This window comes from Delphinus delphis, chromosome 4 (genome assembly GCF_949987515.2).
Source record: "Delphinus delphis chromosome 4, mDelDel1.2, whole genome shotgun sequence".
NCBI lineage: Eukaryota > Metazoa > Chordata > Mammalia > Artiodactyla > Delphinidae > Delphinus > Delphinus delphis.
Window position 1 is genome coordinate 48,005,337 of NC_082686.1, and position 17,775 is coordinate 48,023,111.

At 37.1% G+C, this 17,775-nt stretch overlaps 1 protein-coding gene across 1 annotated transcript in view; it reads left to right on the top strand.

The window, feature by feature from the left end:
* ADGRG7 (adhesion G protein-coupled receptor G7) overlaps positions 1 to 11,753 on the top strand; it is an 88,983-nt gene extending 77,230 nt beyond the window's left edge. The window contains 1 exon segment of the mRNA XM_060010127.1: positions 11,493 to 11,753. Within this exon segment, the coding sequence (XP_059866110.1) occupies positions 11,493 to 11,753 (261 nt within the window).
* The last annotated feature ends 6,022 nt before the right edge of the window (positions 11,754 to 17,775 follow it).

The following is a 17,775-nucleotide window of genomic DNA, read 5'->3' on the forward strand; positions in this document are numbered from 1 at the left end:
AAGGTCTCCTGCAACTGATTTCTGTATGTTATTTTTTTATCCTGCAACTTTACTAAATTTATTTATTAGTTCTGGTTTTCTGGTGGAGTCTTTTGGGTTTTCTATATTTAAGATAATTTCGTCTGCCAGCAGAGACAGTATTATTTTTTGCTTTCCAACTTGGATGCCTGTTATTTCTTTTTCCTGGCTATTGTTCTGACTAGGACTTCCAGTAGTATGTTGAATGGATGTGGCAAGAGTGGGCATCCTTGTCTTATTCCTGTCTTAGAGGAAAGGCTTTTAATTTTCACCATTGAGTGCGATGTTAGCTGTGGGCTTGTCAGATGTGGCCTTTATTATGTTGATGAACAATCCTTCTATACCTTATTTGTTGAGAGTTTTTCTCATGAAAGCATGTTGAATTTTGTTAAATACTTTTTCTGCATCTATTGAAATATTCCCGATTTTTGTCCTTCATTCTGTTCATGTGGTATATCACATTTATTGATTTGCATATGTTGAACCATTCTTGCTTCCAGGGTTGAGTCCCATTTGATCATGGTGTATGATCCTTTTAATGTATTTTTGAATTCAGTTTGCTAATATTTTGTTGAGGATTTTGCATCTATGGTCATCAGGAATATGGCTTGTAATTTTCTTTTCTTGTAGTGTCCTTATCTGGCTTCAGTATTAGGGTGATGCTGGCCCTGTAAAGAGTTTGTAAGTGTTCCTTCATCTTCACTTTTTTTGGGAGAGTTTGAGAAGATTTGGTATTCATTCTTTAAATGTTTGGTATAGCTCACCTGTGAAGCCATCTTGTCCTGGGCTTTTGTGTGTTGTGAGATTTTAAATTACTGATTCAATTTCCTTGTTCATTATTGCTCCATTTAGATTTTCTATTACATCTTGATTCAGTCTTGGTAAGTTGTTTCTGAATTTTTTTCTTTTAATTCTTTTAAATTTAATGAGACTGATTTTATGGACTAATAAGCATTTGGTCTATCTTGGTGAACAAAACATTTAACTTGGAAAAGAATGGTATTCTGTAGTTGTCGGGTATAGTGTACTAAAAATGTCAATAGATGATTGTTAGTACTGTACAGATTTTCTTACCAACATTTTTGGTTCTCTCAACTGCTGAAAAAGGAATGCTAAAATCTCCAACTGTGATTGTGAATTTGTTTATTCTCTCCTTAATTCTGTCAACTTTTGCATCACATGTGTTGAGGTTCTGCTATTAGATGCATAGACATTTATGATTATTATTTTTTTTTAAGATGTTGGGGGTAGGAGTTTATTAATTAATTAATTTATTTTTGCTGTGTTGGGTCTTCGTTTCTGTGCAAGGGCTTTCTCTAGTTGTGGCAAGCGGGGGCCACTCTTCATCACAGTGCGCAGGCCTCTCACTATCGTGGCCTCTTTTTTTGCGGAGCACAGGCTCCAGACGTGCAGGCTCAGTAGTTGTGGCTCATGAGCCTAGTTGCTCCACGGCATGTGGGATCCTCCCAGACTAGGGCTCGAACCCGTGTCCCCTGCATTAGCAGGCAGATTCTCAACCACTGCGCCACCAGGTAAGCCCTATGATTATTATGACTTTGAATGAACTGACCCTTTATCATTTGGAAATGTCCCTCCTTAACTCTGATAATGCTCTTTGTCATGAAGTCTACTTTATCTGATATATGGCCTTCTTATGCATATTGATTACAGGATACATACTGTTTCATCCATTCACTTTCAACCTATCTGTGCCTTTATATTTAAAGTATGTATCTTACAGACAGCAAGTAGATGGGTCTTTTATCAATTCTGGCAATCTCTGTCTTTTGAGTGTTTAGTCTGTTTGAGCTAATGTAATTATTAATGTGCGTGAATTTATGTCTAACATTTTACTATTTGCTTTCTGTTGCCACTCTATTTTTTATTCCTTTGTTCCTCTTTTCCTGCCTACTTTTGGGTAAATTTAGTAGTACTAGGATTCCATAATTATATGTTGGTTATTAAGCAATATCCCAGCATATATTTTGTTGATTTAGGGATACATTATACATCCTTAACTTTCCATACTCAATGGAGTTAATATTTTACCACTTCCACTAAAATTTAAGACTCTTGTAACAGTATAAGCTTACGTGTTATTCTTCCTTCCTTTATGTTATAGTTGTCTGATGTACTACATGTGCATACATTATAAACCCCACAATGGAGTGTTATTGGTTTTGCTTGTTCTTAATCCCTTCTTGAAGATCTGAATTTCCATGTGATTTTGTTTCCCTTCAGGCTGAAAACTTTCCTTTAGAATTTCTTAGTATATATCTTCTGGTGAAAAATTCTTTCAGTTTTCTTTTACCTAAAAATGTCTTTATTTAGCTTTCATTGTTGAGAGACATTTTCACTGGATATAGAATTATGACTTGACAGAGTTTTTTTTTCCTTTTAGCACTATGAAGAAGTAATTTCACAAACTGGCTCCAGTTTCTAATGAGACAGCTTCAATGTTTTGCATTATTTTTCCTCCTGTTATATAATGTGTTACTTTCCTCTGGTTATTTTCAGGGTTTTCCCTTTATTTTTGACTTTTATCATTTTGACTATAATGTGCCCAGATATTATTTTATTTTATTTTTTGCATTTATTCTGCTTGGGATTGCTGAGCTTCTTGAATCTATTAATTTATGTCTTTCATCAAATTTGAGAAATTTGCAGCCATTATTTTTCAAATAGTTTTTGTGTCCCATTCTCTCTCTTCTCTCTTTCTGGGACTGTAAGTACATGTTAGTTAATTTAATATTGTTCTTCAGGTTCCTGAGCTCTGTTCATTCTTTCTCATTCTTTCTCCTTGCTATTCATCAGACTGGATCATCCTGGTGATCTGTCTCCAAGGACACTGATTTTTTTCTTTAGGCATCTTCAGTTTGCTATTGAGCCTATCCAGTGATTTTTATTTCAGATATTGTACCTTTATAGTTTACAAATTTTTGTTTTGTTATATTTTATTGTAGTACATTTTGCTTACATTTCCTTATTTTTGGCTCATTATGAGTACATTTTCTTTTGTACTCTATGAATACATCTGTAAGCATGTTGTAATAGTACTTTAAATTTCTTGTTTGCTAAATTTAACATCTGGGTCATTTTGGACATTCCCCATTCATTGCTTTTTTTCTATAGTATGGGCCATGTTTTTCTGTTTTTTCATATGTTTGGTAATTTCAATTATTTCCAGAGCATTATAGATCTTACACCGTCGCAACTCTGCATTCTGCTATATTCCTACCAAGAGTGGAGTTACCATACGATTAACTTAGCTGGACTAAAATTGAAAACTCTCTCTCCCTAGGGTGGGCAGCTGAAATCTCTGTTCAGTGTTTTTAGCCTTACCTGTGCTTCTCGGAGTCCATCCCAACCATTTGTAATTCAGAGGTTACTCAGCCATTTGGGCAGAGTTTATAAACAGACTCTGGAGCTCCTCCTCTCTGTCTTCTCCTGGATATTTATATCCATACTGTTACTTACTTTCCAGCTGCTGTGGTTGCCCTAAACCCTGTCTTCTGTTTTTTCAACCTACTAAAACTGCCTGTTTCAACTCCAGGTTTACTCATCCTGCATGGGCTGATTATGGTGTGACTTCAGGCTAAAAGATATTAAGCACAAAACAAAATATGGAAACCTACCCAGTGGAACTCCCTTTCTCCTAAGTGTAGATTCCTCTTCCAGTTTCTGACTGCTTTTGCTTGCCTTCCAATGTCTTCATATAGGTTTTAAAAAATATTTTGTCCAGAGTTTATAGTTTTAATATGCAAGAGGGTTGATTTGATAGGAGCAGAACCATATAAAGTTGTTTTTGTGACATAAGTCATACATAGGACTGAAGATACTTTTATTCCTTGAGACTTATCTCAAGAATATATTTAATAATAAATCTTAAAAAAAATTCCATTAATACTTTGTTTAAAAAAATCTGAATTGAAGATTTATATTCTTTTTTTCTTTGGAAACCATTCTGTTAACATCTTGGGAGTATCTACTGTGAGAGAAGCTCAATATTTAGGCTAAGGATTATGGTCACCTTCTGATTTTCATCATGGCAAAAATAATCATATAGATGAACCAAAATGGTAGATGAAAATAAAAATTCTGTTTGACCTCACAAGAGTTTTTTTTTATTATTTTGTATTTGTGTATCATACATGGGGGATGTCAAAATTTTAAGATAAAACAAGGAGGCATTATTGAAAGACTTAACCTTGAAATCAGGAATTTCTCTCTGTACTTCTTATTCTATCCCTCTTCCCATAGTGAACATTGCCTTTTACTCTGATGAAAAATATTGCAAGGACTTTTCCCTCTGTATATAGAGTTCCATTTTTTCTGAGTTGGCAGAGTGAATTATACTTCAATATAATGAAAGTACCCTTCTTTTTTAATTTATTTTTTTTTAAATTCAGGTATAGTTGATTTACGGTATTGTGTAAGTTTCAGGTATATGATATAGTGATTCACAATTTTTAAAGATTATAGTTCTTATAAAATATTCCCTGTATTGTAAAATATATTCTTGTAGCTTATTTATTTTATACATAGTAGCTTGTACCTCTTAATCCCCTACCTTTATTTTGCCCCTCACTTCTTCCCTCTCCTCACTGGTAACCACTAGTTTGTTCTCTGTATCTGTGAGTCTGTTTCTTTTTTGTTACATACACTAGTTTGTTTTATTTTTTAGATTCCACACATAAGTGATATCATACAGTGTTTGTCTTTCTCAGTCTGACTTATTTCACTAAGCATAATACCCTCCAAGTCTATCCATGTTGTTGCAAATGGCAAAATTTCATTCTTCTCATGGCTGAGTAGTATTCCATTGTACATACATACCACATCTTCATTTTTTTTTCTTTTAAAGTTATGGGAGATATACTTTGATTTTTCATCCATTCATCTGTTGATGGACACTTAGGTTGCTTCCATATCTTGGCTATTGTAAATAATATTATGAACATTGGGGTGCACGTATCTTTTTGAATTAATGTTTTTCTTTTCTTTGGTTGTATGCCCACAAGTGGAATTGCTAGATCATATGGTAGTTGTATATTTAATTTTTTTGAGGAAGCTCCATACCGTGTTCCACAGTGTCTGCACCAATTTACATTCCTAACGACAGTGGAAAGTACCCTTCTTCTAAACTACCCACCCTGCACCAGGATCATTTGTGTGAACAAATGTGATCACTGGACCACCTACATGAGGCAAGGAAAGACACTCCTTAGTGAGAGCTTGCTTCTTAAGCTCCAGACCTCTAACCCTGAAAGCAAAGGGATAATTCCTAAAATCCTACATAGATTGTTATTAGTATAAAAAAATTTCCAATTTAATATTTACTGAGATTATCTTCTGACAATATTTTTATATGTCACATATGTACTTTTTCAAGGGGATATAGTTTTCAAGTTATCTTTTGTAAAATCTTATTTACCTTTAACTTGTTTATCAAAGCCAGAGAAAGGCATGTAAAATTCCCTTTTACACTTTTCTACCAGTTTTTCTTCTGTTTAACTGTTTGTCTTTATACAAATTAATGCTGTATTATCATGTTTCTAAAAATTCATGGATGTTGTATATTTCTGGTGCTTGATAACTTTCATCAATATAACAGGTCACTCTCAGTCCTATTTTATCTTGAAATCTAATTTTCCATATATTAATGTAGCAACTTCTAATTTGTTTTTATGCGATGTTATCTAATCTATGTTAGTTCTTTTGTCATTAACCTTTCTATGTCACTTTGTTTTTGACTTACCTTTTTTTAGATCCCATATATTTAGATTATATTTTTTTTATAGATTTTATTTATTTATTTATCTCTGCATTGGGCCTTTGTTGCTGCGCACGAGCTTTCTCTAGTTGTGGTGAGTGGGGGCTACTCTTCATGTGGTGTGTGGGCTTCTCATTGTGGTGGCTTCTCTTGTTGCAGAGCACGGGCTCTAGGTGCACAAGCTTCAGTAGCTGTGGCACATGGACTCAGTAGTTGTGGCTCCTGGGCTCTAGAGCTCAGGCTCAGTAGTTGTGGTGCATGGGTTTAGTTGCTTCATGGCACGTGGGATCTTCCTGGACCAGGCTCGAACCTGTGTCCCCTGCATTGGCAGGTGGATTCTTAACCACTTAGCAACCAGGGGAGTCCCCAGATTGTGTTTTTAAAATCATTTTCTCATTGTTTTTCTATTTTATTTAAAAAGTTAAACTTTTATCTATATAGCTAAATATTGGTTATCAAAACTGGTATGTTTGATCTTATTCTGTTATCTTATTTTCTTTTTTTACATGTATCCATGATTTCTTCCTTTTTTTTATATGTTGTGCCATATAAATTATATTTTCTTTTATTTAACCTTCTCCAATTAGAACATTTTCATCCCATTAATTATTATTTTTGTTTATTAAACATTAATATAATTTATAAGATACAATTTTCAACTTCCAAAGTAAAACAATATGTATTGATTCCTCCCCTTTTTTTTTAAGTTGGAGTATAGTTGATTTACAACATTGTGTTCGTTTCAGGTGTACAGCAAAGTGAATCATTTATACATATACATATATTCATTCTTTTTTAGATTCTTTACATATAGGTTATTACAGAATATTGAGTAGAGTTCCCTGTGCTATACAGTAGGTCCTTATTAGTTATCTATTTTATATATAGGATTCTTCCCTTTTAAAGATAGTAAAATGAACACAGTTTAGCTGCTTCTTGTCTCCTGGTTTTATTGGTAAAATTTATCATACAATTATTGTTGTTAAATTATACTGTCTACATTTTCTTTCAAGAAATATTTATAATAGTTGGATTTTGTTTGATAATTGTACTAACTGCATTTTCTTATACTTAAATAGTTTCAATGCCTTTTGCCAGTCTTCTTTATTAGATTGTTATGTTATTTTGACTTCTTCATTTTAATGAATTTCTCATTAATAATAGCATATTTTGGAGTAATTGTTTAAAAGATAGTTAGTAAATATTAATGAGGACTTTCCTAGCTGATAATTTTTCTTTAGGTAACATGGCACATGAACCTTAGATTAGCTTGGCATTTAATTCTCGGCAATAATCTTTTTTTCATTGAAATTCTATAAACTTAATGAGATTTTATGTTGTGGATAAAAGGCTGAGAAAGGTCAGAATTTTTTTTTTTTTGGTTCTTCCCACTCTTATATCACCCATAAGAATATTTTTTGAAATAATTTTGAACTCATAAGAAGTTATAAAAATAGTACAGAGGGCTTCCCTGGTGGCGCACTGGTTGAGAGTCCGCCTGCCGATGCAGGGGACGTGGGTTCGTGCCCCGGTCCGGGAAGATCCCACATGCCGCGGAGCGGCTGGGCCCGTGAGCCATGGCCGCTGAGCCTGTGCGTCCGGAGCCTGTTGCTCCGCAACGGGAGAGGCCACAACAGTGAGAGGGCCCGCGTACCGCAAAAAAGAAAACAAAAAAGTACAGAGAGTTCCTATGTAGACTTCACCCAGCTCTTCCAGTGATAACACCTTATATAACTATAATAGATCTATTAAAAAATTATAACAGCAAACAAAGTAAATAAATAAAAATAAAAGAAAGACATTTTCCTACAAAAATAAATAAATAAAACCCAGGAAAGTGACATTGGTACAATCCACATAGATTATTCACTTACAGCCTTTAATCCCTTAAAATGAAGGTATTTATTTATTTACTTATTGGGCTTACTATGTGGAATGTGAGATCTTGTTCCCAGACCAGGGATCGAACCCTCACCCCCTGCACTGGAACCACAGCCTTAACCACTGGACTGCCAGGGAAGTCCCTAAAATGATGGGTTTTAATTCTAGATTTATTAATTCAACTATGAATTAAATAAATAAATTTGTTATCAAATACAATAGCATTATTGTAGTTTTGTAAGTTCATTTGTCCCTTTTTTCCTTGTACTCAAAAATTAACTTTTTATGGGTACAAGTCTCATCTCCTCAACTAGATTATCAGTTCTCTAGTGTAAGAAACATACTTGTGTGTATCTTTCACAGTAGATAACATCTAGTTTGATACTGGGATGGGCTATACTTCTCTAATATTTTGTGAAAAAACCATAGCATTTGATGATTGTCTCAGTGTTGGTTGTTTCTGGCTCTGGTCAAGTATCATTGAGGAGGGAAGTCTGATACAAAACGGAAATCATTGGGGAGGGCATTAAGTCATTTTGGCTTGACCACAATGATGGAGAGCCTGTAGAGTGCAGTGTGGGGAGCTGCTTGACTATCTGAATTGCTACCACCAGGTTTAATGTGTGTAGGATCTCACCCTCTATCTCAGGCAGCCCTCTCCAGTGCTTTTTGAGAATAACTCCATTAAACAATAGATGTGTGCCTGCCACCAAATTTGAATGGATATAAGGCAGACCTTTACTGTTTGCAACACCCAATGGAAACTCCCCAGAAGGGCAATAAGTAGTGTAAGCTTAGTCTGGGATTGCCAGCTGAGTCATGGATTTGTCACCTAGAATGACCAGTAATTTAGAAAAGTATCTAAAAGAAGGTCTAGGCAAGGATATTCTCTCCTGCATGCACAGGAGAGGCATATTACAAAATAGAGGCTTGTTACAAAATGTTAATACTTTGTGGCAAAATTGAAGGTGGCCATGTGGCAAGAGTGCTGGACTAAAAGGCAGGAGATTTAAGCTGTCTTCCAGCTCTACAATTAATTATTCATATGATTTTAGGAAAGTCACACATCCTTTCTGAGTGAGGCATGTAAAATATAAAATGAAGGGGGGCTGTTAACATTAACACAGTGCTTTACAAAGTGAGCTTGAATATTGCCTACATCAGAATTTACATAATGTGTTAAAATGCTGATTCCTGGGCCTCACCCCTTACCAACTCAGTCAGAACCTGTGGGCTAAGAGCTAGGAATCTTCAGGTGATTGTTATGTATACTAAAGAATAGGAACAACTAGCTTAGTTCACCTGGAAGGCTCCTTCGAGATTTAGAATAATCTATAATTCTAATAAACATTTACTAAGTGCTACAGATACTACTTAAAAGGTATAGTTTGATCTTTGTGCTAGTGAGAATTAGTTTGACCCATAGGTTTTGTCTTTTCAGATAACATCTTTGGGATTTTAGGGAGCACGGAAATATTGGGAGTCCATTCAGACAGAGTCCCTCAGGATGGTAGCTTTATGGATTCTCCGTGGTCTAGGTTTTTTCCTAATTATCGTACAACCAGAAATTCTATACAGTCTTATCTTTACCTTAGAGTTTAAAGTTTGGAAAATCCAGGTGAATTAGTGTACTCCACAAAGAGAATGCTTCTCTAGGGACCAGATTTTTCATGTCTCCAAAACAAATTTCTCTCCCTTGAACAATCAGGATGGCCAGTAGCCACTTTTGTCCTCCTGAAACCCATGTCCCATTGAAAACTTTCTTATGTCGTCAAGGCCTTCTTCAGGGGAGTAGATACCCCAATCAAGTTAATCTTCCTGCTTTTGGCCAAAGAACTAGTCTATCCCTTGCCAATATGTATTGATTTTATTAGTCAAACTCGCAGAGTTATCGAACCGTAGAACCAGAAGTCTGTAACGGTATTCATAGGATATGATTCTAGAAATAATCCTTTTAAGGCTTGGAGCCTAATAGATGCCAATCTGGGAGACATCCATGGATTTTTTTTAAAATAACTTTTTCATTTTGAAATAGTCTTACACAAGAAGTTTCAAAGATAGTACAGAGTTCCCATGTACTCTTTGACCAGCTTTTCCCAATAAGATTTGTATAACAGTGTCAAAATCAAGAAATGAAGATTGGCACAATATTCTCAACTCAACAGCAGATATTATTTAATCTGTTTTTCCACAAAGGATATTAATGAGGAATTATCAGGGTTTTTTAGATGCTGTAATACACTTTACATGATCTTTCTATTACAGTTACAAGCAAGAGACAGAGTAGTGTATTGGATAGAGGAGTTTTGGAGCCAAACATACATTTTAATTCCAGACTCTGATTACTGGTTGGATAATTTTAGGCAACTTACTTAATTTGTCTGAGCTATAGTTTCCTTATCTGTAACATGGGGTAATGAATCTTATATTATAGGGTTGAAGTTAGGACTAAATGAGAAGGATTAAATGATGAATATTGAAGGAAAAGCAAGTGTCTGGCATTAATAGGACCGCAATAAGTGGTTCTATGCATTTAAAAATGTATAGAAAATAGTGTTCAGTCTTTTGTGGGTTAATTACTTGTGCACATCTGGTCTTCATATGTAACATACAGAAAAGCAATGAGTAGAAGTGCTTAAAAATTTTTTTTGTCCTTAAATATACCAAACTTCTAGTTATTTTACCAAAACTCCAAAAATGTAGAATCATAGAATGTTGGAACTGTAAGAAGAATTAGGTAACCCATAGTCAATCTGCCCCATTAGGAAATCGAAGATCATAGACATCAGAAAAAGAGCAAAGTTACTGTGGTATACTAAAAAATTAATATTTGGTCTTTGTCCTCAGTTCCTGGCACACAGTTCCTTTGATCCTTGGACTCCCCGGAGTGATGAGTGTTTTTTGCATGCTGATAAGATGACCAGTCGCTGAGGCCCCCAGATTGCTTCAGTATGGAGGCTGGTCGGTCACCAGAAAGACCAAGGCTTGATTAGAAGCTTGGAACTTCTAGCCCACTCCACAATCTCCAGGAGTGGGAGAGGGGTTGGATATTGAGTCATTTGCCAACAGCTAATGATTTAATCAATCACAACTATGTAATGAAACCTTTATAAAAACCCCTAAAAGAAGGGGTTTGGAGAGCTTGCATGTTGGTGAACAGATTAAAGTGCTGGGAGGGTAACACACTCAGAGAGGGCATGGAAGCTCCATGCTCTTGCACTGTAATCTCTTCTGTTTGGCTGTTCCTGAGTTGTACCCTTTATAATAAACAAGTAATAGTAAGTAAAACTCTTTCCTGAGTGAGTTCTGTGAGTCTTTTCAGCAAATTATCAAACCTGAAGTGGGGAGGCAATAGGCACGTTGGACAGAAGTGTGGATAGCCCGGGGACCTAATACTCCTAATACTTGTTACTGGCGCCACTAGTGAGGGCAGTCTTGTGGGACTGAGCCCTTCACCTGTAGGGTCTGACACGAACTCTGAGTAGTTAGTGTCAGAATTGAATTAAATTGTAGGACACCCAGTTGGTGTCAGAATTGGTTGGTGTCAGGAGGAAAAAAAGCCTCCCAGTTGCACAGCCAACATGTGGCAAATGGAGACCTGAATTCAGGTCTCTTACCTCTACTACTTACGTATAGCACTTCAGATATGAGAAGAATATTGCCCTAACCCTCTTAGACAAAAAAGTACACAGCAGCTGCTGACTGGTAAACTCAGGTTCCTGTACATGAAGAAGGTTGGGTGGCAGGGTGAAATACAATTTCTTCCCTTATTCTGTATCTCAAGACTTATCTAATATTAAACTTTTATTCTGCCTGCCAGGGATTGCAAATTTTTATCCTCCACACTGTCAGAACAAAAATCTTCCAGAGTAAAGCTTCCGAAGTGTTGAAATCATTGTCGTTAACTGCTGGGAGGGTGAAAGTGCTGCCATCAGTGACCCCACTGAGGCTGTATGTAAGGATGTATAACATGCTCAGGTCATTACTAGCCCTAAATGAACACTTTTGGCTGCTGGAGCCATCTATACTTACTAAGGAAATGGCATCGTCTGAAAGTGACCAAGAAAACCCAAGCATCTAGACAGGAAAACTGTTACCTTTTGTGGTCCTCTTTTTATTCAACTCATGTGTTTCACTTTTTCTATTTCCTTCCTTTATTACCCAGTCTTCTCAAAGTCTCCCTCAGTATATTTTGCTTAAGGTTAAGAATCAGGTAAAACCTGTTGTTTATTATCATCAGGGATAGTGAATTTGGTAGTTTTTCTGTTATTCAATAGATTCTTACTCCAATGAAGTGAAGAATGCCACTCAGCTTTCAAGATAATCATTGCTCCGTACATCATAAAGTCTACGTGACAAAGTTTGATAAAAATATAGAACCTAAAAAATTCTTTTACTGTTTACTAAAAAGGACATGAGGAGAAAAATTTACCCTCCAGAACAAAATGACTCTTGGTGAACACTGAAGGGAGTAGCTTGTATGTATCATACTTTTTTTTTTTTTTTGCAGTATGCGGGCCTCTCACTGTTGTGGCCTCTCCCGTTGCGGAGGACAGGCTCCGGACGCTCAGGCTCAGCATCCATGGCTCACGGGCCCAGCCGCTGCGCGGCATGTGGGATCTTCCCGGACTGGGGCACGAACCCGTGTCCCCTGCATCGGCAGGCGGACTCTCAACGACTGCGCCACTAGGGAAGCCCCTGTATCATACTTTTAATCTGTGAATATTTTAAATTTGTATGTGCTTATACTCTTATTTCCAATTAAGAATTTTGCACCAATTTAACCTCTGGAAAGTATTTTTTTTTTTCTGTTAAAAAAGCATATTTTATGACCAGAGGAATTGACCCCATGAGAAATGGGAAGTGAGACTAGAAGAATTAGCTCGTTGCTAAAGCCTCTGAATATTTCCTTCCGGTTCTTGCTATATTTACCCTTTTATTGATGAAATGACAGTGAGGCTCAAAAAATGAAAAGTTAGTCACAATCATCCCTTATGGCTTTTAAAAGATCAAGCCGCTCATGGAGTTTCAAACACTTAAATTATTAATGGCTTCCTAAATAAAAAATGACCTCCACTGATTTGGGGAGCACTCCCACTGGACTTAGGAGATAGTCTTTGAATTGCTGTGTTCTGTTTTGTCCTAAACTAGGCAGCTGCTGTGAGTGCACTGAACTAAGGGACTAACAAATGTCATGTGAGCTGTGGCATACTCTTCTTACCACGCTCTAAAGAACATGTGTTTTTTATATAGAAATGGTTGTAAATGACTGTTAGATTTCTAGGCGAGCCAAGAGCATATTTCATCTGTAGTATAATTGAGACCTTACAGGATAATGGAAAAAAGTAAAAGGAAGAGAATATAGAAGTAAAGCAATTCTCAGAGGTTAGTGTTTTTAGTGGTGTTATAGTGCCATCCCTAGATAGGGGCTTGACTTTGGGACAATTACAAGATGTGGTTGACTTACTTTATGTCCTGGAATTTATATTCAGATTAAAATAAACCTTAAGTAAAGGCCACTTTAAATGTGAAAAAAAAATCACCAAAGAGACACATTTAGCCTGAGGGTGAAATATTTGTGTTCCCTTCGTGGTTTTAGTTTTCTTTGTACTTTTTTCAGCACTTTGGGGGGTATAGCAACCAAAATTTCACATAATGTTCCTGGAATGGCTCTACCATAAATGTACAAGCTCCACATACATACTGTGGAAGCTAAGTCAGGTGGACATTGCTATTCCCCTGCCAACCCTGAAATCCTACCTCTTGGAAATAATTCTCTTGATTTAAGCCTTTACCTCATGCACTGGTCTGGAATCTTTTAGTTTAGTTTAGTGATAGATTAGGTTAAGAGTCAAAGAGAGTTGAATGGTTCAATTCATTGTAAAGTGCAAGGGATGAGTTGGTTTTAGGTAGGGTGAACACGTTCTGGTTTGCCTGAGCCGGTCCCAATTTGTGCCTGTTGTCCTGATTCAAGTATTACCAACAGCCCCTTTTACTCTCGAGTGTCCTTGTTTGGGACACAAAATATATGATAACACTAACTTTAGGTCTAGAGTTCAAATGAAATGAGTTCAAAGAATATGTCAGTTCTCTTTTTCTCTCCCTGTTTCCTGGCTCTTTGTCCTTCTGTGTTTGGCTTCATCCTCATATTGGGTTTTCATGGTCGGACACTGGCCGCTGGCATCCCCTTCCTCCTGCCCTGCAACTTCCCATCAGTGTCTCCCATGGGCCGCAGCCAGCCAGAAGCCAGTTGAGCCAGGAACCTGTGGGGCTCAGTCCCTTCTGATACAGAGCAAAGCAGGGGCAGCGAGAAGAAAGGACCAAAGAACTGGTACACCTTGATGAGTCATGTGCCCACAGGCACTGTGTCCAGGGAATATTGATCCAGCCTGAGTCACATACTCACTGTGAAGTGGAGGGATAGGGGATGACCTGTTTGATAGGATATCCTGGAGTGGAGAGGGGACAGTTACACCAAGGATGGGATGCTGGCAGCAAAACGTGGAGGCGTTTCCACTATATCTCCTGACAAAATACAAGTGCCTCATGGGACAACAACTGCTTGCAGGCTTATCAATCAGTTCCCTGCCTCTGAATAAGCCTGTTAGATCCTTGTCTGAGCAGGGTTTGAATGGGGTGGGTAAGGAAAGCAAGAAATTTTTTGGTGCCTTTGAAGTTGAGGAGCAAGGGCAGGGACTCTAGGAGCTGAAGCGTGATTTTACTTAAAAAGAAAATTTCAGGAAAGGAAGACTCAGAGTACTGCAGAACTGGTTTTCATGATATTACATGGGGCCAACGTTTCCTGTTTCTGATATATTGTGTGTGATAACAGTACCCCTATATCCTTTTCGGTTGTGGTAGAACATGTCGTTTCTTCAGGGAACAACCATCCTAACCTTTGGGTTTCCTTTCCTGGGTCTTAACAGTTCAGAGCTTAATTGTCAGAGTCTGGATTGCTTTTTCTCTTACCCTTTCCATTTTGAAGTTCATGTTGCCTCTTTTTTTATGTTACCAACAAAGGGAGATCATTCTCAAGCTCATTGCTATCAGTTTGTCATTGCCTCATTCAGAAGAGCTTGGCATTCTTTGCCAATGCTTGGGAAACCTGGGCTAAAAGTGCCGACTGGATCATACCAGCCTGTCAACCACTGGAGCTCTCTAGCCCTGTGGAACCTCTTTAATGTTACCCTGGGATCTTCAGTACCTGGCTCCTTAGATGAGGTGCAAGACAGAGCCACCAGGATTGGTTCCATCCCCGGGGGTGGGGTGGGAAACATGGGGCTGTAGGGGGAGGGGCCAGTTACTAAGAGAGGAAAAGGCTTCCTGGTCACATTTTTAAAACATTGTACTAGCCGTGTTATGGCAATTTTAGAAGATATTTATAAATTATCTTTTTCAAAAAAGAAAAACCCGTAATTCCCTGACCTATCAATAATGTCTGTTTTTCCATGTTCCCTTATACTCTTTGTTTGAATACATAAGAATTTAAATAATTAATTACAGTAAATGAAATTTTATTCTGATTTTTAGTTACAATTTCCCAGTTCTTATTATAATTGATTGCATAATATATCATAAGTTACTAAGTTGTTCTGTTATTGGATGTCTAGATCATTTCAATTTTTAATATTGTAGTGACATATGATTAATAAACTGGTACATATAGTTTTTTTCCTTTCTTTTAAATTATTTCCTGCAGATAAATTCTCAGGATGATGTTAAGCATGTCAAAAGTATGAACATTTGTTTAGGTTCCTTGTATATATTACTATATTGTCTTGACAACATTACATTAATTTATAGTGTCACCAACATTTGGAGTTACCATAAGCAGGTTTTTGTATACTTTACTTTGGTATTTTATTTTTTTAATTATTTATATGCATTGTCCATCAATTGAACTGTTTTTTTTCCTCATAAATTTGTATGAATTCTTTTCTATTATGGTTATTAGCCCATTAACTATTACATTTAGTGACAATATTTTTCCTCAGTTTATTGTTTTCCTTTTTTAAAAAATATTTATTTATTTGTTTATTTATTTAATTTTGGTTGTGTCGGGTCTTTGTTGCTGCGCGCCGGCTTTCTCTAGTTGCGGTGAGTGGGCTTCTCATTGCGGTGGCTTCTTTTGTTGCGGAACACTGGCTCTAGGTGTGTGGGCTTCAGTAGTTGTGGCACATGGGCTCAGTAGTTGCGGCACGTGGGCTCTAGAGAGCAGGCTTAGTAGTTGTGGTGCACAGGCTTAGTTGCTCCGTGGCATGTGGGATCTTCCTGGACCAGGGATCAAACCTGTGTCCCCTGCATTGGCAGGCAGATTCTTAACCACTGTGCTACCAGGGAAGTCCCTGTTTTCCTTTCTTTTTAATATAATGAAATGTTCACTCTGCATTTGATTCAAAATATCCAAAAGATTTATGGAGCATTTAGCATTTCTTGAGTTTAAATGTCTTCATACAGGCAGAGTATTTTTTGTTTTGTGTTAAGGAATATCTTAGGGATTATGTAAAATCTTCTAAAATGAAGAACAGGGGCATAAATATGCCAGCCGAGGCCAACGGAATCACATATGACAGACACTTGCCATCTCTCACCCTATATTATATCGTACAGCAGTTGGGTGGGGTTCCATGACAGAGTTATTTTTTCCTCTTAAACATGCTTTCTGTCTCTTTGTGTCCATCCACCTTTTCTTAAAAATAAAACAGTAAATCTTGGAGAAGATTAGCAATTATTTGTTAACACACACAAAAACCTCAGAGAGATTCAAATGTTACATATGCATCATCTGTATTACTTCATTTACATATAGGTAACCTATTAAAATGTGTATTTGAAAAAAATGTAAAAGTTGCTGAAAAACTAAGTAAGGAAATCAGGAGGAAGAGAAAATAATCATAGGAGCAGAAAGTAAGAAGAGAGGTATGTTATTAGTACCCAAGGAACATGTCATAGCTTGCATTTTTGCTAGGAGTGGGCCACAGATTTGACCATAAGCTTCCTAACACCCGACATAAATAGGGAAATATGATCACACAAGTCACATACCTCTTAACAATTAAACAACAAACACACACTTCTTGGGAAAAACACAATTCTTCCAACACTACTTGAAATTGGTATTGATAAGTTTTTGTGAAAATGTCCACCTGACTATATTACCAAATGAGAGAGCAAACTATTTTGAATGAACAAAAAAGCAATCACATTTGGAAACGCTTATGTTCACAACCATACCTGCTAGTCCGCTCAGTGTAAACAGTCATGTGTAATGCTCAATGTTACCTCAAAGTTATACAATGCTATGTATATACAAAGAGACTCAATGCAGCATAGGAATCTTCAGTCTCATAAGTGGGTCACTGAAGACTGTTTTTTTTTTTTAAATATTGGAGTGATTTTCTTTAATTTTGGTTATTGGAGTCAATTTTGTTTTGTTTCCTTTTTTTTACTTTTAAAATTAACTTCATTGCCATATAATTTATATGCAACAAAATGCACCCATTTTAAGTGTATAATTAGATGAGTTTTAACAAATGTGTACACCTGTGAAAGCATCCTAAACAAGATTAAGAACACATCCTTCACCCTGTAATGCGCCCCGTCCCAGTTAAACCCCTCACCTGTCCCAGCTCCAGGCAACCACTGGTCTGCTTTCTACCACCATGTATTAGTTTTGCCTGTTCTAGATTGCCATGTGAATGGGACCATATCCTCTTTCGAGTCTGGCTTCTTTCATCCAGCATAGTGTTTTTGGGATTCATCTATGTTGTTTGTATCAGTGGTTTGCTTTTCATTGCTGAGTAGAATTCAGTTGTTTGGATAGATCATGTTTTGTTTATGTATTCACTAGTTGAGGGACATTTGGTCATTTCCAGGTTTTGAAAACCATGAATAAAACTGATATAACCGGGGCTTCCCTGGTGGCGCAGTTGTTGAGAGTCCGCCTGCCGATGCAGGGGATGCGGGTTCGTGCTCCGGTCCGGGAGAATCCCGCATGCCGTGGAGCGGCTGGGCCCGTGGGCCTGTGGCCACTGGGCCTGCGCGTCTGGGGCCTGTGCTCCGCAACGGGAGAGGCCACAGCCGTGAGAACCCCGCATACTGCA